The following is a 19,674-nucleotide window of genomic DNA, read 5'->3' on the forward strand; positions in this document are numbered from 1 at the left end:
AAAGAAAATACTTTGCTCATTGATGGTAGAGGGGGTTGAAGGAGTAATTGACTCCTGATAGTCGAGTATGAATCATGCAGTCTAACCAAAAATTTGATTACATAATCAAACGGTTGTCGATCGGTAAGATTCTTGAGAATATTGCATGTACACCTACCAAGATTTCCACATTTACAACTTGGAATAGGTCTATAGTTGATATATTCATCCCATAAGGCTTTAAACTCACTGAAATACTTAGAAATAGTTTTAGAACTTTGAGAAATAGAACTGAGGGGTTTTTCCTTAGAAAAAACTCCCGAACCATCAATTTTAAGATATCTTGTCTTAAGTTCCTCCCAAATATCCAAAGCAGTTGTAAAATAAAGAAGGCTGCTACGAATTTCTTTGGAAATGGAGTTCATTAATAATGTTAGCACCAAATTGTTGGCTCTTAGCCAAACAATTCGAAGCCTAGGATCAGCATTAATTCTAGGTTGAAGCAGAGTTCCATCAACGAAGGAGATTTTATTCTTGACAGTGAGTACAATTGAAATCGATTGATTCCATGTAATAAAATTCTCACTTATGAAGATTTCAAACATAAGAAGTGCTCCTAGATTGTCAGAAGGATGAAGATAGTACTGGCTTGAGGAATTATCACAAGGATTCACCATAGAAGAGTTTTCAAAAGGTGTTTCAGAGGATGCCATAGAAGCAAGAAAAGAAAATAAAATCAAGAATGGAATCAAGAAGGAAAGAATTTAGCAAAAGACTTCTCTTTACTCTTTTGATACCATGTAAAATTCTATAACATATACAACTCGAAAACAAAGGATAAAATTCTCATTACTTTCATGAAGATAAAAGCCTATACAAAAGGTCTATTTATACATGGCATTTGCCCTAGTATATCACTAATTGACTTAACTTAACTGTTTATTTACAGATAGAGCTCTCTATTTGGCTTCTAGAGATTTTAACTCTAATTTCTCTATATGATTTTCTATATTCCAACAAAACCCATAGATGAAAATGTACCGTTTCATTAAACGGTATAGGTGGGATTGGTGTGCAATCCATCCCCAACTTTCCTTCATTCATACTTTTCTTTTAGGAGAAATCTAGTTGCAAGCACAACTGCGCACTAATATATGCACTAATCTAATGTGATTGGTCAAAAAATAAATTTTATTGAAAACAATATTAATTTAAATTTTAAATATGAAGAAATCAATATTAGTACGCAAATTAGTGCATGACTTTGTTTATACGTAGCAGAACTCTTTCTTTTAATTTTATAGAGTAATTACAAATTGTGTATAAGTTTTATTAATGCCACGTATAATTTTACAAATTCACGTACCACCATTTAAAACTTAAGATAAAAAAGTAGGTCAAATTAATATTTGTTAAATTCATGACATGTCATCATCCACACAAAATTTATAAGAGCTTTGTAGAGTAGTAAACCACATTAAAGATTTTTATAGATTTTAGTCTCGTTTGGTTATATAGATAATATGAGATAAAAGTTGAAAGTTAAATAAAATATTATTAAAATATAATTTTTTAATAATATTTTTGTTTTAAAATTTAAAAAAATTGAGTTGTTTATTATATTTTAGGTAGAAATTTAAAAAAATTTATAATAATTATATGAGATAAAATAAGATGATTCTACCAAACCAAACAAGATGTTTTTTAACTTCATAATCTGATTTACAAGTTTTCAAAGAATAACTATGTTGATAATTAAATTGAAGTAACTAAAATTATAACTATTATTTTCAAAGAATAAGAATAACTATGTTGCATTATTATTATTATTGTTATTGTTGTCGTTGTTCTTGGTAAAATTCACTATGGCTGCATTTGGTTAAAAAAATTTATATTTAGATTTAGATTTTAAATTTCTTAACTTGAAATATCTTGATTTCAAATTTATTAATTTCAAAATTCTTTTTTTGGAATTTGGATGGATTTTATATGGATTTTGAAATTCATTGCCACTCATTCACTGAAATTATTTGTTGCTTATAGAATTTTTCCTAACACTTTTAAACATGAAAAATTCGTAAAAATTATTTTCAAAAATCGTTTTACAGAGACACAGAGGATTTTCAACTCAGGAATTTGTTTGAAATCCTGCTTGGATTTCAATAAAATCCCAACTTGAAACTCTAAATTATATGAATTTTAAATGCACTCCCTTTCAAATCCTTAATATAATATCTCTAATCACTTTCCTGGACCCAGGATTAAGGATACAAATGTGGATTTGGAGCTAATTCAGCCCTAATTTAGAAGTCCCAAATCCAGAGGTTTTCAACGAACAATTTTGGACACCATAGCTACAATTCTCTCTGGGCACACTTCGCGGTCCTCCTTTGATACTCTCACTGTCTCACACAGGTTCTCTCTCTCTCTCTCTCTCTCTCTCTCTCTCTCTCTCCATGCTAATTTGAAATCTCTCAAACCTCAAAAACCTAATCCCAATCTAACCCCATTTCTCATAGTTTTACTGCTTCTATATCCCTTTGCTATGCCATGCACGAATTTATGGGATTAGGCTCTCTCTCTCTCTCTCTCTCTCTCTCTCTCTCTCTCTTCCGAGTTGTAAGTTTGGTTATTACTTGGATCCTTCTTTTTTTTTTTCCCTTCTAATACTTGTTTTTTTCGTGCATAGGATTCAAATCCTATGCATCATTTGGGAATTATTTAGAAGGTTTGTTATATTGAGGTCTCATGAATATATTGCTTAGTTAATGGTATCTATTATGGTTGCTTAAACTGAGTTGAAAATCAATTGAAGTCCGGAATTTCTTGCTTTATATTGTTTTATTTTTATTTTTTTATTTTTTATGCTCGCATTGGGGCTGAGGTGGGGCGGGATCAAACGTACTCTAAATTAATCTTTTATGATGCCGCATTTTGCATGCTGTTTGGTCTGTGTGAATACTGAGGACATGGAGTTTTGCAACGAAAATGAATTCCAGGTTTGAGGGTCTGATTTCGTGGGAAACAAATTCAAATTTTTGAATTTCATCTGGGTCAACAAGTTCTGCAGTTGAGATTCGCCAAAGAAAGAGCAGTAGAAGAGATTCATTTATTGAAAGTAGAGTTGACTGCCAATTACTGTCTTTTTTATAACCGGAGTCAACTATATACAAGTTCTTGTCAATAGAAGGTCTCAATGGCTGCTTCAGAGGAGAATAGTGCATTGTTTCCGATTTTCATTCTGACAATAATGGCCTTGCCATTGGTGCCCTATACAATTCTGAAGTTATGCCGAGCTGCCTCAAAGAAAACAAAGAGTATACACTGCCATTGCTCTGAATGTTCTCGTTCAGGGAAGTACCGCAAATCAATATTTAAGCGGGTGAGTTCCTTCATTCTCCCTTAGATGTATCCTCAATATATGCCTAATTCCTTTATTTGATCTAACTGTGGTGTCTATACTGGATATCTTGCAGATTTCAAACTTCTCAACTTGTAGTAACCTCACCCTGATATTGCTTTGGGTCATAATGATTGTCCTGGTTTATTACATTAAAAATATGAGTCGCGAGGTAAATATTTTAATCAAGATTTCAGAATTAGTTTAAATACGTTGCCATTTGAGTAGTGCCTCCTGTTATACTTTGTTCATTTTCATGCTACATCTTATGATTAAGGATTTTGTACAGGATCTTGTGACCATATATGCCTTGATGCTTAAATGATTGATTTTTTTTTTCGCGGGGTGGGGGGGTTTGGGGATTTGTGCTCAGATTCAAGTTTTTGAGCCTTTCAGCATTCTTGGATTGGAACCTGGGGCTTCCGAATCAGAAATAAAGAAAGCATATAGAAGAATATCTATTCAATACCATCCTGATAAAAACCCTGATCCAGGTTGAAAGCTTTTTAGTTCATCTGTTTATTTGTTTCATTTTCAGACCTTTGTTTTGTTGAGAAAGATGTGGATTAGTACAAATCCCATGCATGGTGATAGTTCTTTTTTGTCTTTGTTTCTTTAGAGGCACACAAGTATTTTGTGGATTTTATATCAAAGGCTTACCAGGCCCTGACAGATCCAATATCACGTGAGAATTTTGAGAAATATGGCCATCCAGATGGCAGGCAGGTATATAACTTTATGTTTTGTGAAATGAATAGAAGTTTCCCTATACTGTTTGTATATAGTACTAAACTATAAGCGGTGAAGTTACAAAACTAAATTTGATTCTTTGTTGAAGCAGGGTTTTCAAATGGGCATAGCTCTCCCTAAGTTCTTGCTAGATATTGATGGGGCGTCTGGTGGAATACTTCTCCTTTGGATAGTTGGTGTGTGTATTCTGTTGCCTTTAGTGATAGCTGTTGTCTATCTCTCGAGGTCTTCCAAATATACAGGAAATTATGTGATGCACCAAACGCTGACAGCATATTATTACTTGATGAAACCTTCTTTGGCCCCAAGGTACATATGTTAATATTTAGTTGACTTGATATGTTTACAAGCTCAATTACCATTTCCGTCCAATTAGGGTACATCCATTACCAGAATGCATGCTGTTGGCATTTGTATATGATTTTCCTGTACATTATTAGGTAAAACATTTATGCTTAATTGCAATAGTATGTGAGAACTGGGTAAAAACCCGTCCGACCCGTTTTCTGATTTAAACTGATCCGTTTACGGTTAAAATCAGAAACGGGTATTACCCGTTACCCGATTTTAATCTATATAGATTTCGATTTCCTGGCCGTCTCCCTTGAAACCCTAACCCAATTGAGCGAGGCTATGAGAGGGAGAGAAGTGAGAACTTGACGACCCGTTTCAAGAAGAACCGGAAGAAACATGGGCACGTTAGTGATGGGCATGGCCGTATCAGTAAGCACAAGAAGCACCTGGGATGTAGGGGAAATGCCAGAGGGATGCACCACCACCACATCCTCTTCGACAAGTACCATCCGGGGTACTTTGGCAAGGTCGGCATGAGGTATTTCCACAAGCTGCGCAACAAGTTCTACTGCCCAATCGTCAACGTCGACAAGCTCTGGTTGCCGAGAAGAAGATCAAGGAGGCCGGTGGGGCTGTGGTTCTCACTGCTTAGGAGGTCGTTGGGTAATCTCAGGTTTTGTGAGCGATTTGTGGGTTCAGAGGCTGGTACTGAATGTATGGATGCTTCATTCTCCTTGTCCAGAATTATTGTGGAGGCTTTGGTGCAGAATCTTGTCAAATCTTTCTGGGTTTTTCTTCTGGGTCTAGTCAATCTCTTTGTTTTTCTCTGCTATCATCATATTTGGTATCCGGGTTCCATCCGATTCGATTTTAAGATATCCGATTTCGATTTTAAGATGATTATCGTGGGTTTGAATTTGATCTGGAATTGGGATATTGAGAGAAATCTCCCCCGCCCCAACCCAAAAAAAGTAATTAGGTAATCGCTTAACGGGTCATCGGTATGGAACAGAATCAAGTCGGGTTGGAAATTGGTGTTTTCGGGCAGGGTTGGGCCGGTGAACTGCCCTACTGGGTGAATTGTATATATACCATATGTAAACTTTCTCACACACACACACGTACAATGTATGTTTTAAATATTTTGATAATACCTCTCCTCCAACTTAATCAAAATAATAATTTGATTGTATCTCCTGTACATATTTCTATAATGCTTTGTATTTAGCAAGACCGTTGATGTTAGGCAAACCGATATATGACACTGAACTGGTTGATTGGAACCCTGGGTGATGCTGCCTGTATTTTTCTTTTCCCCCCTTTTAATGAGTCAAAAGAAGGAAAGAAAAATAGAGGCATCACCAAGACTTATCCCTACGCATAACTTAATCTGTTGCCCTGTAATTGTTGCATTAATTTTTTGTCATTCTAATTGCGACTCTTGATTACACAGCAAGGTTATGGATGTCTTTATAAAGGCGGCTGAATATATGGAAATTCCAGTTCGTAGGACCGATAATGAGCCCCTCCAGAAGTTATTCATGTTGGTCAGGAGTGAATTGAATCTGGACCTTAAAAACATTAAGCAAGAGCAAGCTAAGTTTTGGAAGCAGCATCCATCGCTAGTTAAGGTACTTTGTGTGCTCGATTTCACTATACTAGCCAATTAATGTTTGTTTTTGTGGTTCTTTTGGGTATTTCTTATATGTTTTTTTCCCTTTTCTTTTCTGTTCAGACTGAATTGTTAATTCAGGCTCAATTAACTCGTGAGTCAGCAGCCTTGCCTCCATCTTTGCAAGGTGATTTTAGACGGGTACTAGAACTTTCGCCTCGCCTTCTTGAAGAATTAATGAAGGTGATTTCTATGCTCTCTGTTACATTCCTGAAGCAGACTTCTAGGATAACTTCTGATTGCACTTAACGCTGGTATCCCCTGTAAGCCTGTGGCTCAATTAACTTGTGAATCAGCAACCTTGCCTCCATCTTTGCTCTGTGTTTTTTTCCTTCCACTTTTTTTTTTGTTGTTTGGGGGGGGGGGGGGGGGGGGGGGGGGGGGGTATTTCTCCACCATTATCAATTCCTTATTATCTGTGCAGATGGCACTTATACCGCGCACAGCACAGGGGCATGGATGGCTGAGGCCTGCAATTGGTGTAGTGGAGCTTTCTCAATGTATCATTCAGGTGAGATGTAACACTCCATCCCTCTAGGGTCAGAAATGCTACTAGCCTTTTAAAAACATATGCAGCAGGCATAAAAGGCTCACATAAATTTAAAATAGGATAAGCTTGATTAAAATTGAGATTAAAAGAGAGCAATGAAAGCAATAATAAAAAATAGTTCAAAGTCTTGTGCTAATAAAATAACCTGTTAATAATTAAAACATAGACTAAAATTCTCTGTAGGCAGTTAGGCCTCTGCCTCTTCTCTTGAGCCATGATTTGTCCTGCATCATCTTCATTACATTGATAATCTGATACATGGATGATTAAAATATTGAAAACAAAACGTGAGTTGAATACTTAGTAAGTCACTTCATTGCACGGGAAACATATAATAACATAGGGTTTTTCTTTGAAAATAACATGCTCAATAAAACTTTATCGTACATACATGCATGCATCTGCACTTAGTTCCACTTTCTTTGTTGGTCAGTACCGATCCCCACGAGTTAGGGTTAGGGATCTTTGTGATCTTGATTTCGTCTGAGAGCTCGGGTTAGGAATACATACATGAAGATGGCATCACTAGATGCACAACTAGTGTGTCTATCCTGCCATTGCAATCTGTCCTTATCTTATGGTACTAATATACGTATCATAACTTAGGCCATTACGCATCTTACATGTCATACATTCAATCATAAACTTGCTTTCTTGTCATCTTGTCTTGTTGTGCCTTACATATCTTAGCATGTTCTTGTCTTTTGTTCTTGCATAACATACTATTAGTAGACATATTACCACGTACAGAAGCATACATAAAAACCCTTTGCATACATTGCTTTCATTAATACATAACATGCATGAACAGGGGTTACCAAAGAATAGGACATACATATATAATCATAGATCAAAACATGTACATGTCATATAGCTTAGAAAAAGATGATCACTTTGTTTTACAAAAAGATATCTCATAAAAAAAGACCTTGATTAAGGTTTCTTGTATAAAGTAGTGCAAAGGGTGAGATCATGGTTAATTACCTCGAACTTTGTGCAATAATCACTCTTTGCACGTCATTAGGGAGTCATTTAAGCATATCGGTATGCCAAATTTCTACTGTGCTTGCATTATGAATTTGAAAGGCCAAGGGGTTTTTTGTATGTTAGGATGGTTTCATCTCATCCCATCTTGTCCCATCTCGTCACATCTCAACATCCAAACACCATTCAAATATACACTTTTCAATTACAAATTTTCAACTTTTCCATCTAATCATTATCTAATCATTACAACTTTCCCAAACTTCCAAACAAAACACAAAAAATAATTCAAGTTTTTCAAATACCAAAACAAAAATAATATTAAAAAATTATATTCTAACAATATTTTAACTTTATAATATTTTTATTCAACTTTTTCTCTCTCCTTTTCCAAAACCACATGAAACATTATAACTCAAACCATTTCACTACTATTCACAAACAATTTCACTACTATTCATTGAATTTTCATCTCATCTCATTCCCCAAATATTCCCTAAAACTTCACTTAATGAGGCTTTCCGTGACATCCAACCATAATACGTCCTTTCTTAAGTTATCACTTAATATCATAACCTCGTAATACGCATGATAAATCAAGCCATAATTATGCAACTTGTAAGCTCCAAAATCATCCTCCACATTTTTATCACCCACAAATAATAGTAATAATATAATTGACTCCCAAAATACTTTCTACTAAAACTGGGCAACCCAAGACCATCTTTTCTAATCCATAATATATGTAACTCTTATCACTTTCTATTTAAGAACTAACTAGCCAGCCGTAACCCCATGTAAACCCATAATGCATCAAGTATCAACCCGTGAGCTTAAAACCCTTATTACAACAGTTTGGTGAGAGAGTTACCTAAAGAAAGAGATGACTGAGAGTTGGTGGAAGATGAACGTTTTCCGGAAGGAGGTGCGTGCCACAAAGAGCTGGGCTGAGGTGTACGGTGGCTTGAGGGGCGTGAGGTTTAATTTTGGTTAGGCTTCCATTGGAACGGTGCTTTTGTGGTGAGGGGCTGAGCTCTTGTTTTAATAGGTGAAGAAAAAATGTGATGAAGTTGTTAAGGTGATGTTTGACTGGAAGCTTATGTAAATGGAGAGTGAGTGCTGTGCGTGGATGATCATTATAGAGGAGTGTATGGCTTTTTCTGGGTGGTGGAAGGAGAAGTTTAGTGTGAAAGAGCTACAGGAATCCCACACATGAGAGGAAGTTGTATGGGGAAGGACTGTAAGTGAATGTGCAATCATGCTGTGGAGTTTTAGCCAAACCAGAAGTGTAGATTCCAGATAGGGGGCTGTCGGGTTGTCTAGACATTTTAATGGGCCGGTTCACTAAATCCAATGGGCTTTAAAGGAGTTCTTGCACCTAAGTAATATCAAATGAAGCCCAACTTTTCCAATACCATCAATGGGCTTTTATATGACTCGAGTCTATGGCCCAATACTATATCTAATCCAAGTGAATGCTAACTTGTCCAAAAATATCAAATGGCTTTTAAATAATTATTGGGCCCATAGGCACAATAAGAATCCTTAGCCGATCCTAATAATTTAGGCCTGTGAGACTATCTACTATTATGCGATAAAACCTCAATTGGGCTTCCCAAAAATGAGCCTGTGGGTTCAATCCTAGACACCCAATAATTAAACTCCAATCTATGGACACAGGCTCAAAGGCCCAATTTCAAATCTAACCCTAATTTACTTTTTAAAATAGAAACCCAAAATTTTCTAAAATAGAAACCTTAAAAGTTCAGTGTATGTTATGTGAGATGCGTGCTGAGAACATTTTCAATCTTTATGACTGAAGCTTTATGAAATTTTTGAATAGGCGGGGGACTAGTAGTGACTTAGTTTTTCTGTATAATGTAGAAGCAGGTAGCTAACAGATAATGCTGGTCTTCAAAAAATGCAAGTTGTTTACTTTTATGTTTAAAATAAGCTCTCTCTCTCTCTCTCTCTCTCTCTCTCTCTGTGTAAACGTGCATTTTCCCTCCAGTGTAAACCTCACTTTCTTAGATTACTCCAATATGATACTTTCTGAGTTCCTAGTAGTGAACCTGTTGAAAATTTTCTGGTAAGTTTGTAGCAGAACTGAATATGCTGTGTTTTTTACCCGTTTGTAGCCCACGATTGCCGTGTCTTTCAACTGTGAAGTTCTTTCCAGTGAGGTTCAGAACCATAAAAGCAAGTTCCATTTTTTTTTTTTTATCTATTTATTTCCTGGAAAATCTATGTTCTGGGTGGATATATTTATTGTTGTTTTGTAGTGATTGTGCCAACAAATAGTTAATAACTAAGCAAAAGTTCTTATGAAAAATTATAGATATGCTTAGACGAGAGAGTAACAGTATTATTCTTATCTTTTCCAGTTCATGCTCACTGTTGGTATCCTTTTGTTATATTGCCTGTGGTGCAGGCTGTTCCTCTCAGTTCAAGGAAGGCAATTGGAGGGTCTTCTGAAGGCATTGCACCCTTTCTGCAGCTGCCGCATTTCAGTGAAGCTGTTATAAAAAAGATAGCCCGCAAAGTATGCAGATAAATCTCCTTATTGTTTGTGTCATACTGGGATATATTTGTTAATCTGCCTCTTTCTAGGTTTTTGACGGCTGAACAACAACTTTTATTTTTGATGGCTGCCTCGTTACCTTTGTGGTTTCGTCTGTGTATTTGCATATATTTGTTATGTCATGTATTTAAAATCCATGTATTAAGTATTGGAAATTAACTCCCCTCCTCAGCACCCCCACCCCCACCACCGAGAAAAAAGATCCAGTTCATATAACCTGGCCTTCTTTGGGTAATTTTTAAAGCCTTTTTATTCTTCATTTGCAGAAGGTGAGAACATTTCAGGAGCTTCAGGAGATGAGTTTGCATGAACGTGCTGAGCTGCTTGCTCAGGTAGCTGGATTCTCGCCCGACTCTGTACAAGATGTTGAGATGGTGCTGGAAATGATGCCTACTATAACAATTGAAGTTACATGCGAGACTGAAGGTGAAGAGGGTATACAAGAGGGTGACATTGTCACGGTCCATGCTTGGGTAACACTCAAACGTGTTAACGGCCTGATAGGTGCACTTCCCCATGCCCCTTATTACCCATTTCACAAGGAAGAGAACTTCTGGTTTCTGCTTGCAGACCCTGTTTCAAATAACGTGTGGTTTTACCAGAAGGTTAGTTTTATGGATGAAGCTGCAGCTATAACTGCCTCTTCAAAATCAATTGAGGAGACAATGGAGGGATCGGGAGCAAATGTAAGGGAGACCAGTGTGGCTGTAAGAGATGCAGTTGAGAAGGTGAAAGCTGGGTCTAGATTGGTAATGGGAAAGTTCCAAGCCCCAGCAGAGGGGAATTACAATTTGACTTGTTACTGCTTGTGTGATACGTGGATCGGCTGTGACAAAAGGACTAACTTGAAACTGAAGATTTTGAAACGGACTAGGGCTGGCACCCGCAGTGGCCTTGTTGCAGAAGAGGGACCCATCTTGGAGGAAGGGATTGAAGAAGAAGAAGAGAATGAAGAAGAGGAATATGACGATTATGAGAGTGAGTACAGTGAAGATGAGGCAGATGGACACGATACTAAAAAGAAAGGCCCCGCTGCCAATGGTACAGTAAATAAAGGAGGCTTGAGCTCAGAAGGTTCAGGCACTGATGAAGAGTGAAACACAATTCTATTTATTAATAGGTAAAAGTTAAACCATAAACTTTTTTGTAGCTACTTTGATCAGTGGAAGAACATAACCATCTTCACAGCGAGTCACTTTATATGCGCTCTCTCGTCTTTTATCTTGGCGAAGTTTCCCATATCTGATACTTTATATATCTTTATTTTATCATGATTTTGACTAAGAAAGAGGATAGTTGGAACTTTCAGTTATAAACAAAATAGGTAATTGGGATTTCATGGTTTTATAAATTTTGGTTTAGATTTTCAACTTTCGTAAAATTAATACCTTAATTTCAAAAAACTTATAACTAGTTACTAGCTTTACAATTAACCCCAAACAAGAAAATTATCTAGTTTTAACTTTACAAGCATTTCAGTTAAGTATTTTTTAAAAAACTCTTATTTTAATCCCTTTGTCCATCTCCCATTAATTTCTAGTAAGATAATTGTCATGTGACATTCAAACATCATATGAGTTATCAATATAAAAAGCTTAACAAATAAAAAATATTAAGAAAATTTAAACCTTGTAAAAACATTATGTGTCAACTGATTATCGCAAAGTTTAGTTTTCAGAAAATTATTTCATTATTAATCACCTTTTTTTTTTTTTTAATAACCAATTACTCCCAAAATTCTTGTAGGAGAAAATGATATAGTTGCAGTATGCTTTTGAAGAATCATCTCCCAGTGATATGGGCATATTTACCCAAGTCCTCAAGGCTAAAACCTGGTTATGTGAGCGGACTAGGACGTTCTTTCAAGCATTTGGGTTTCAATGTCCATGGCCTTGGGTTTCCGAGTGAGTAATCTTACCAAAGATTTGGGATGCTGCGCGTCAATAGATTGAGCAAATGAAGGCAAGACAACAAGAGTTAGAGGATTCACTATCTCAACAATTAGAGCTGGAAATACGTTTGAGGGAGCAACAAAAGGATCAAGAGGGAAATAATACGCATTGAAGTGCAAGAACAAATTCAAAGAGAGATGATGACAAATGAAATGCGTAATGTCACTGCAGCATGATCGCAATGCTCGAAAGAACAAGAAGAAATGATGTTTAATCTTTTTATTTTCTTCACTAAGCTTTGAAAACAATTCTAGTTATTGTCTGTGTTTATGATACAATTTGGACTATTTTAAGTATATAATTTCTTTTATGTATTTCTTAATTTGTATCAAATTTACATTTGAATATAAACTTACAACGTCCAAACTTATCTACTAATTACACTGTAGCATTCTCACGTTATATAACAAATGTTCGAAAGAAAGTTACACTCGAATGATCTTTTACTTACTGTTTGCACTGCTATAATAGAACATTATAACATTATGTTCAAACATGCATTTGCCACTACATGGTTGATAACACATTTGCAGAAACGAATTGTCGCAAATTAGGGATCACATTTGAACGATAAATTGGACGGCGGAAATAAAACAGCCACAAAAATTATGTTCTGTGATGGTTAAACGATAAATTGACACACCAACTATTTGGTACCATGGTTTTTGTATTGCTTGGGTGACGGCTTTTTTCATCACCTTAAAGATTTAGTGTCAGTTTTGGCTTTTTTTTCTTTTTTCTTTTTTCTTTTGCTTAATGGTTTCGTCCTTCACAAAAGGTACTATATGTCGTAGTGGCTCTAGTTTCCATCAAATCCAACATCAATCCTCCAACACAAGAAATGCATTGATATTCAACCACTACTTTGAAAAATCTCCAAACATCCAAACATCACAATTAAAAAACAGTAGCATATAGGCAACAACACCACCTTTGTTACTACAAAATTATCAATCGAAGAATCTTGCTTCAATCAAGGGTGATGGGGCTTTGGATTGATGAAGAGGTTTGACTGGTTATAGGGCTGAAGCACAACAATAAGGAACAAATCAACGTTTAAGAGAAGATAATATATATATATATATAGAGAGAGAGAGAGAGAGAGAGAGAGAGAGAGAGAGAGAGCCCAAGTCAAAGCTAGAGCTTAGGAGTTCGCTTATTTGACTTTGGACTAGAATAGTTATGTGTGACGCCCCCAACCTCTACTTGAGATTTGACGGAGGCCGAAGCATCAGGACATACAAGACAAGGTTACAAATCCCAGTTCATGACAGTATTATGAAATGCACCTTGCATTGCATGCTTATCGCAATGTGTAGTACCACTATACCTCCTTTTTCCGTTTTGCTCCAAATTCTGACTGGTTCTGGTTTGTTTTGGCGACTTTAGTTAGACTTTAGCCAAAACTGGCATTTCGAGCGATATTCGTTTTGAACTGTTTTTGTAATTTTCTTATACTTGAATGACATTTTTGTAAATTTTAAATCTAGATAGGATTTAATTAATTCTAGAATAAAAAACGTATTTATATAATTTTAATTTTTTTTGTAACTTTAAATATATCCCATCATTCACTCTCTCTCTCTCTCTCTCTCTCTCTCTCTCTCTCTCTCTCTCTTTTTAAATATAATTATTTTTAATAATTTTTTTTTTTGTCTCAATTCAAGTTTGTGGTTTTTTCAACGTATATTCATTTTATAAATCTTCAATTCTTTCATATATATATATATATATACACACACACATATACATGATACACACTTACATAAACATGTATTTATTCTATTAGTTCTTTTTCTTTTTTTTTTTTTTTTTTTTTTTTTTTTTTTTTTTAAATTTCAAAAGGAGTGTGGCACCTCTGACACTTTATTAATAAATCCTCACTTGTGGCAGAGAAAAACCGTAATTATAATAAAATCCAACTTATTAAAAAAAAAATACAATACAATAAAACCATCACAAACTCAAAACAACGCCTAAACATAAACCAAACTATATACGAAGTTGAGGGAGACCGAGTTTTTCAGTTTTCAGAAATCCTTTTTAGCAACTTTGGAATATCCTCATACGTCTCCCAATGAGCCAACAAACGTTCCGCGCCTAGTTTTGCAAGATAATCTGCTGAAGAACTTCCTTCCCGATAAACATGAATAAACTTCACATTCATTCCTTCCAACAAATTTAGAATATCATCCCAAAAATCTTCCAAGTACCATATGGGGCATCTCTTATCAATCAACCATTTTATAACCAACATCGAATCCATCTCAATATCTAGATTAAAAAATCCCATATTTTTGTCAATCTGCAATCCATATAACAATCCTAACAGTTCAGGTTTATTATTCGTACCATCACAAAAAATATAACAGTAAGCGGCCATAAATTTACCATGATGATCATGAAATACTCCACCAGCTCCCATAACACTAGGATTTCCAATACAACTTCCGTAAGAATTTAATTTGATATGACCAACATTTGGAGGATGCCATCAAACAAGAATAGGCGGAGTAGCAAGGACCCTCTTAAAAGGGACAGTAAACATCTTCAAAATCTCTTGATCTTTGGATGTAAAATTCGCCTGGTCCTTCAATTTTAGCACCGACTAACTAAGTTGATGTTTAAACCAAGCCTAGACTAGGGTTGAAAACTGACCATTTGGTTTTGGTTTTGGACCAAAACTGAAACCGAACCGAGAGGTGCAAATAATGTAAATCTCAACCGAAACCAGCTTTTGAAAGGGGAGAAAACCATCTACATCAGTCTCGGCGTCATTCCGGTCGGTTCGTCGGCATCTTAGGTGGCGATAAAGGCTATTTTTAGGCAATGACGCCGTAGTGATTGGGTGAGAGACTTGAGAGAGACGACGCCGAGAGGTGTGATTTGAGAGTGAGAGAGAGAGAGAGAGGCTTGCATGGCTGCGTGCGGCATGTCCTGAGAGAGAGAGAGAGAGAGAGAGAGAGAGAGAGAGAGAGAGAGAGAGAGAGAGAGAGAGAGAGAGAGAGAGAGAGAGAGAGAGAGAGAGAGAGAGAGAGGGGGCAGTGTAGAGATGATTCAGATGAAAATTGAGGAACTGAGAAGAAGAATCGAGGAAGAAGAAGGATGCGTGGTAGCGACTTTAAACCCTAGAGTGAAACGGCACCGTTTGGATTAAGCAAAACGGTGCCTTTTCATTTAGTTTTATTTTTTTTTTAACTTCAGATGTTAAATAATGTCGTTTCACTTATTTAAGTGAAACAATGTTGTTTAAGTAAGGTATAAATAAAAAAAAATATATAACTTATTACATCAGCTGGTCCAGCAGTTTGAACTAGGGTTAAACTGCTGCCGAACGGACATAGGTCGGTTTTGAAGAAATTCAACTGTGTGCAGGCCGGTTCACCAGTGGTTCTTGATGCGGCAAGTCAGTTCCCGTCGGTGGCGGCTGGTGGCATCGGTTTTTGTACACCCCTAGCCTAGATCATTGGAAAAGAATCACATACATCCTCCATACATCGTATGATGCCAACTAGTGAACCGACTTTTGTAGAGTGTTTTACTTTATGAAACTAGAATTCCACCCTTTCAAGCAAGCCCCTCCCTCGCATAGATTGTAAACCCACACAATGACAAGCCTTTTCCCATACCAATTCAGCAAGTTCCCCTTTTGCAAACACATGATTTAAGACCTCATACTTCCCAGTCTCACAACAATTACATTTGGAAACCATAGGTATGCTAATCTTACAAACATTATCATCAACACTCAAAGCATTGAAAAAAACTTTCCAAACCAAAATTGAGATTTTTTAGGTAAAGAAGAGTATCATACCCATTTAGACCAATCCACCTCCAGAGCTCAAATACGTAAGCAAGACCAAACAATTTTGGTGGAAAACTTCCCATCACATTTTCGGTCCACACTAGAATATCATCACCTTGTTTATGAGAACCCAAGTCGTGCAAAATAAAATACACTTTTTCAACACCTACCATCTAAACAAACAAGTCGACATCCCATTGATTATCAAGCTTACATTTGTGGATCTTAATCTTTGGCAAAGGAAAAACTGAGAAACAGTTTATTAAAGGTCCCTCATGTGACCATTTATCATATCAAAAAGAAATTCTTCTTTTCCTTATTTTCCAACAAGAATGGTTTAAAAGCCAACGGTATACTCCTCACAATCATATGCCAATTTTTTGAGCCCTTACAAGAATCAATCAAAGAGACATGATTATTCTTCACATATTTAGCTCGAAAATAATTCGCCCAAAGATAATTCTCATATAAAAGCGTCCATGCAAATTTGACATGTAAAGAAAGTTGGATATCTTCCAACCTCTTAATGCCTAAGCCTCCCTCAAAATGAAAAAAATCTTCTTCCAAGAATGGCAACAGCTTTTATCTTTCCCATTCAAATAGCCCCAAAAAAATTTGCTAAAACATCCATTTATTCTCTGCAAAACAACTTTAGGAACATGTATACAAGAAAGAAGATGAATCGGCAAGCTCATCAAATCTGTCGAATCACAATCAAGCGAGCACCTTGAGACAATAACTTGGATTTCCATCCACCAATTCTATTACAAATTTTGTGCACCTATTCATCTAGATGAACAATCTTCAACCTACTTGAAACAATAAGGACAGTCAAATAGCGACAAGGGAAATTGCCTTCTTGAAAACCAGTAACACACAAAAGCTCTTGAGGCTGAGAAAAATTAATGGAATTCGAAAAGTGCAAAGAAGACTTTCCAACATTGAGTTTTTGACCCGACCAACTGGCATACAGATAAAAAATTTTCAGAATATTCCGCAAAGATTTAAGGCTTCCATTGGTAAAAGTAACAATATCATTTGCATATAATAAATGAGAGATAAGAGGAACACCTCTCGGATGAGAAAATGGTTCAATCTTACCTTCCTTGAAGGCCCTTTTTAACAACCTTGAAAGAATCTCCTCTACTAAAATAAATAGAAGAGGAGACAATGGATCACATTGCCGAAGACTCCTTTCACCTTTGAAAAAACCTTTAGAGACCCCATTTATTACCACTGAGAACCAAGGCAACTAGATGCAATTTCAAATCAACTCACATACTTGTAAAGAACAATCGAAAGCTTCCAACACATGCAATAAGAAGTCCCATTCAACACTATCATAGGCTTTTGCTACATCCACCTTCATTAAGACATTACTATTTTTTCTTTTAGAATTCATAGAATGAACCATTTCTTGCATCAAGCTAATATTATGAAAAATGCTTCTTCTAGGGAGGAAAGCTCCTTGCTCAGGCGAAATCAATCTAGAGAAAATAGAGTTGAGTCTTTGAACCAGTATTTTTGAGCAAATTTTGTAAATAATGGAACACAAACTAATCGAGTGGAACTTATCAAAACTGGAAGGACTATCAACTTTAAGAATAAGCACCAAAGAGGAGGCCAAATAAAACTGAGGAAAACAATTTCCTCGAAAAGAATCACAAGCATCGTCCAACACGTCTGCCTTCACAATGTCCCAACAAGACCTAAAAAAACCAGCCCCAAAATCATCCAAACCCGGACTACTATCAATGGGAATAGAAAATAATGCATTCTTCACTTCCTCCAATAGAAAATAATGCATTCTTCACTTCCTCCATCGAAGGCACTCTGCATATTATCACATTTTCTTCCTCAGCTATTAAAGGCTCAACAATAAAAGATAAATTTGGGAGAGGGGACCTTAGCTTTAATTTTAGAAAATCCACAAAATTATCCACAGCCCCAACATGAACTTCTTCAGGCAAATGGGGAACTTGACCATCCGAAAGCTTCATAGAAGGAATTTTTGTTTTTTTTTTTTTTTTTTTTTTTGTTTTGGCAGATTTCATAACACGGAAAAAACTTGCCGAAGCTTCCCCATGATTCATCCAACTAACTTTAGCCGTTTGCCTAAATCAAATTTCCTCTCTGCGCATCCACATATCAAGCTCCACTTTAGAAGTTAACAGGTCTAGTTCTGTGTCTTCCGAGAAAGACATTTGAAGGTCTTGTTCCAGTACCTCAACCCTTTGTTCCAAATTCCGAATATGGCTTACTGTATTACCAAGACCATTCTTATTCCATTCTCTCAGGGAATTTTTATACATTTAAATTTCCTAGCAAGCTGGAATAAACCCGAGTCCCCTACTTCCACCTGCCATCCATTCTTAATTAACATAAAAAAGGACTTACGTTCAATCCACATCTGTTGGAATTTAAAGGATGGAAAACCATATAAGAATGACTTACTCAGTTGAAGCACCATCGAAGCATGATCAAAAGTAGTTCTTGGCAAATATTTCACAAGAGCATCCAACCAAAAAATTAGAGCACTCGACATACATAGGGTGCGGTCTAAACCCCCATGCCCATTACACCATGAAAACCAACTACCCAAAAAATTTGCATCCAAAACACCACACACATCAATACAATCATTAAAATCTAGCATAGCAATCAAAGATCTAGGTTGACCACCATGTATTTCGGAATCATTATGAATAATGTTAAAATCACTCATAATGAACCACTTTTCTTGCTATAAATTTAGTCCAATCAGTTCTCCTCATAATGTTTTACGGTCTGCCTGAAAACATTGAGCATAAACAAAAGTGAGAAAAAATTGATCCCATTGAGTGTCACACACACACCGAAATTTGCTGATCACCCATAGAAACCACTCTAAGTTGCCATCCATGAGTCCATAAAAAGCCATAATTTCTCACCTCACAGTTGATTAGAAATACCATGAGCAAAACCTAGACCATTATTAAACATCATCAAGTGTTGTTGAGAGCGAAAAGGCTCTGCTATACCCAAAAAATAAGGATTAAATTTTTTTACCAGCTTCCTCAATCTATTTCTGGAGGTGTGCAAACCCTTCACGTTATAATAAAGCACAGATTGTATCATATATGCATTCTATTGGGCTTGCTAGGAGCCCTGGCCAAACTTCTCATTTTAATACCAACCTCCTTCTCTTTCTGTTTTCTTCTTCTTTTTATTATTATCAGAATCATAAATCTTTTCCTTGTTGATGTCATCCACATGCTCAGAAATTTCCCCATCTGAAAAAGACCCAACCTCAATCAATGTCCCTACTCCATTATTTTTTTTCCGTGCACTACTAAAAGTTCCAGTGTCCTCACCCAAAACAAAGTTTAATTATTTCAATGGTACATGAATAGGGGATGATACCCCAACCCCAACATTCTCACCATCAACAACTTTATCATCAGAAAATTTTCCTGCATTAGAACCAATTTTAGTAATTCCTTGCACCACTTCCGCATCCATCATATGATCTTAGATTTTTTCACTTCTTTTATGACCTCCACGATAGGATCCACGTTAACGATAGCTACATTTTCCACATTAAAGACAGGATCCATGTTAACGACAAGAGCCACGTTAGCTACCAATACTTCAGTGTTCTTCATTGCCTCTTGTATATTTCCATCCTCTTGATTAACAATAATTTCCTCATCATGAACTTTTTCATC

General features: G+C 36.1%; 2 protein-coding genes across 4 annotated transcripts; both read left to right on the plus strand.

The window, feature by feature from the left end:
* The first annotated feature begins 2,165 nt into the window (after positions 1–2,165).
* Positions 2,166–11,410, plus strand: LOC122307744 (dnaJ protein ERDJ2A-like). Of its 3 annotated transcripts, none has more exons than XM_043120816.1 (11): positions 2,166–2,394; positions 2,979–3,361; positions 3,456–3,551; positions 3,741–3,873; positions 3,999–4,105; positions 4,221–4,438; positions 5,877–6,054; positions 6,159–6,278; positions 6,520–6,606; positions 10,061–10,171; positions 10,477–11,410. In XM_043120816.1, the coding sequence occupies exons 2-11, from the start codon at positions 3,176–3,178 to the stop codon at positions 11,305–11,307; spliced, it is 2,067 nt and encodes a 688-aa protein (XP_042976750.1). In that variant the 5' UTR covers positions 2,166–2,394; positions 2,979–3,175; the 3' UTR covers positions 11,308–11,410. The 3 variants fall into 3 exon arrangements, with proteins under 3 accessions (XP_042976750.1, XP_042976752.1, XP_042976751.1); XM_043120818.1 differs by having other exon boundaries at positions 2,170–2,394; positions 3,753–3,873; XM_043120817.1 differs by lacking the exon at positions 2,166–2,394 and adding an exon at positions 2,404–2,598.
* On the plus strand, positions 4,738–5,870 carry LOC122307745. Its single transcript, XM_043120820.1, has one exon. It carries the CDS (start codon positions 4,897–4,899, stop codon positions 5,404–5,406), a length of 510 nt encoding a protein of 169 aa, XP_042976754.1. The 5' UTR covers positions 4,738–4,896; the 3' UTR covers positions 5,407–5,870.
* Positions 11,411–19,674: the final 8,264 nt, after the last annotated feature.

Source organism: Carya illinoinensis, chromosome 4 (assembly GCF_018687715.1).
Source record: "Carya illinoinensis cultivar Pawnee chromosome 4, C.illinoinensisPawnee_v1, whole genome shotgun sequence".
NCBI classification, from domain to species: Eukaryota; Viridiplantae; Streptophyta; class Magnoliopsida; order Fagales; family Juglandaceae; genus Carya; species Carya illinoinensis.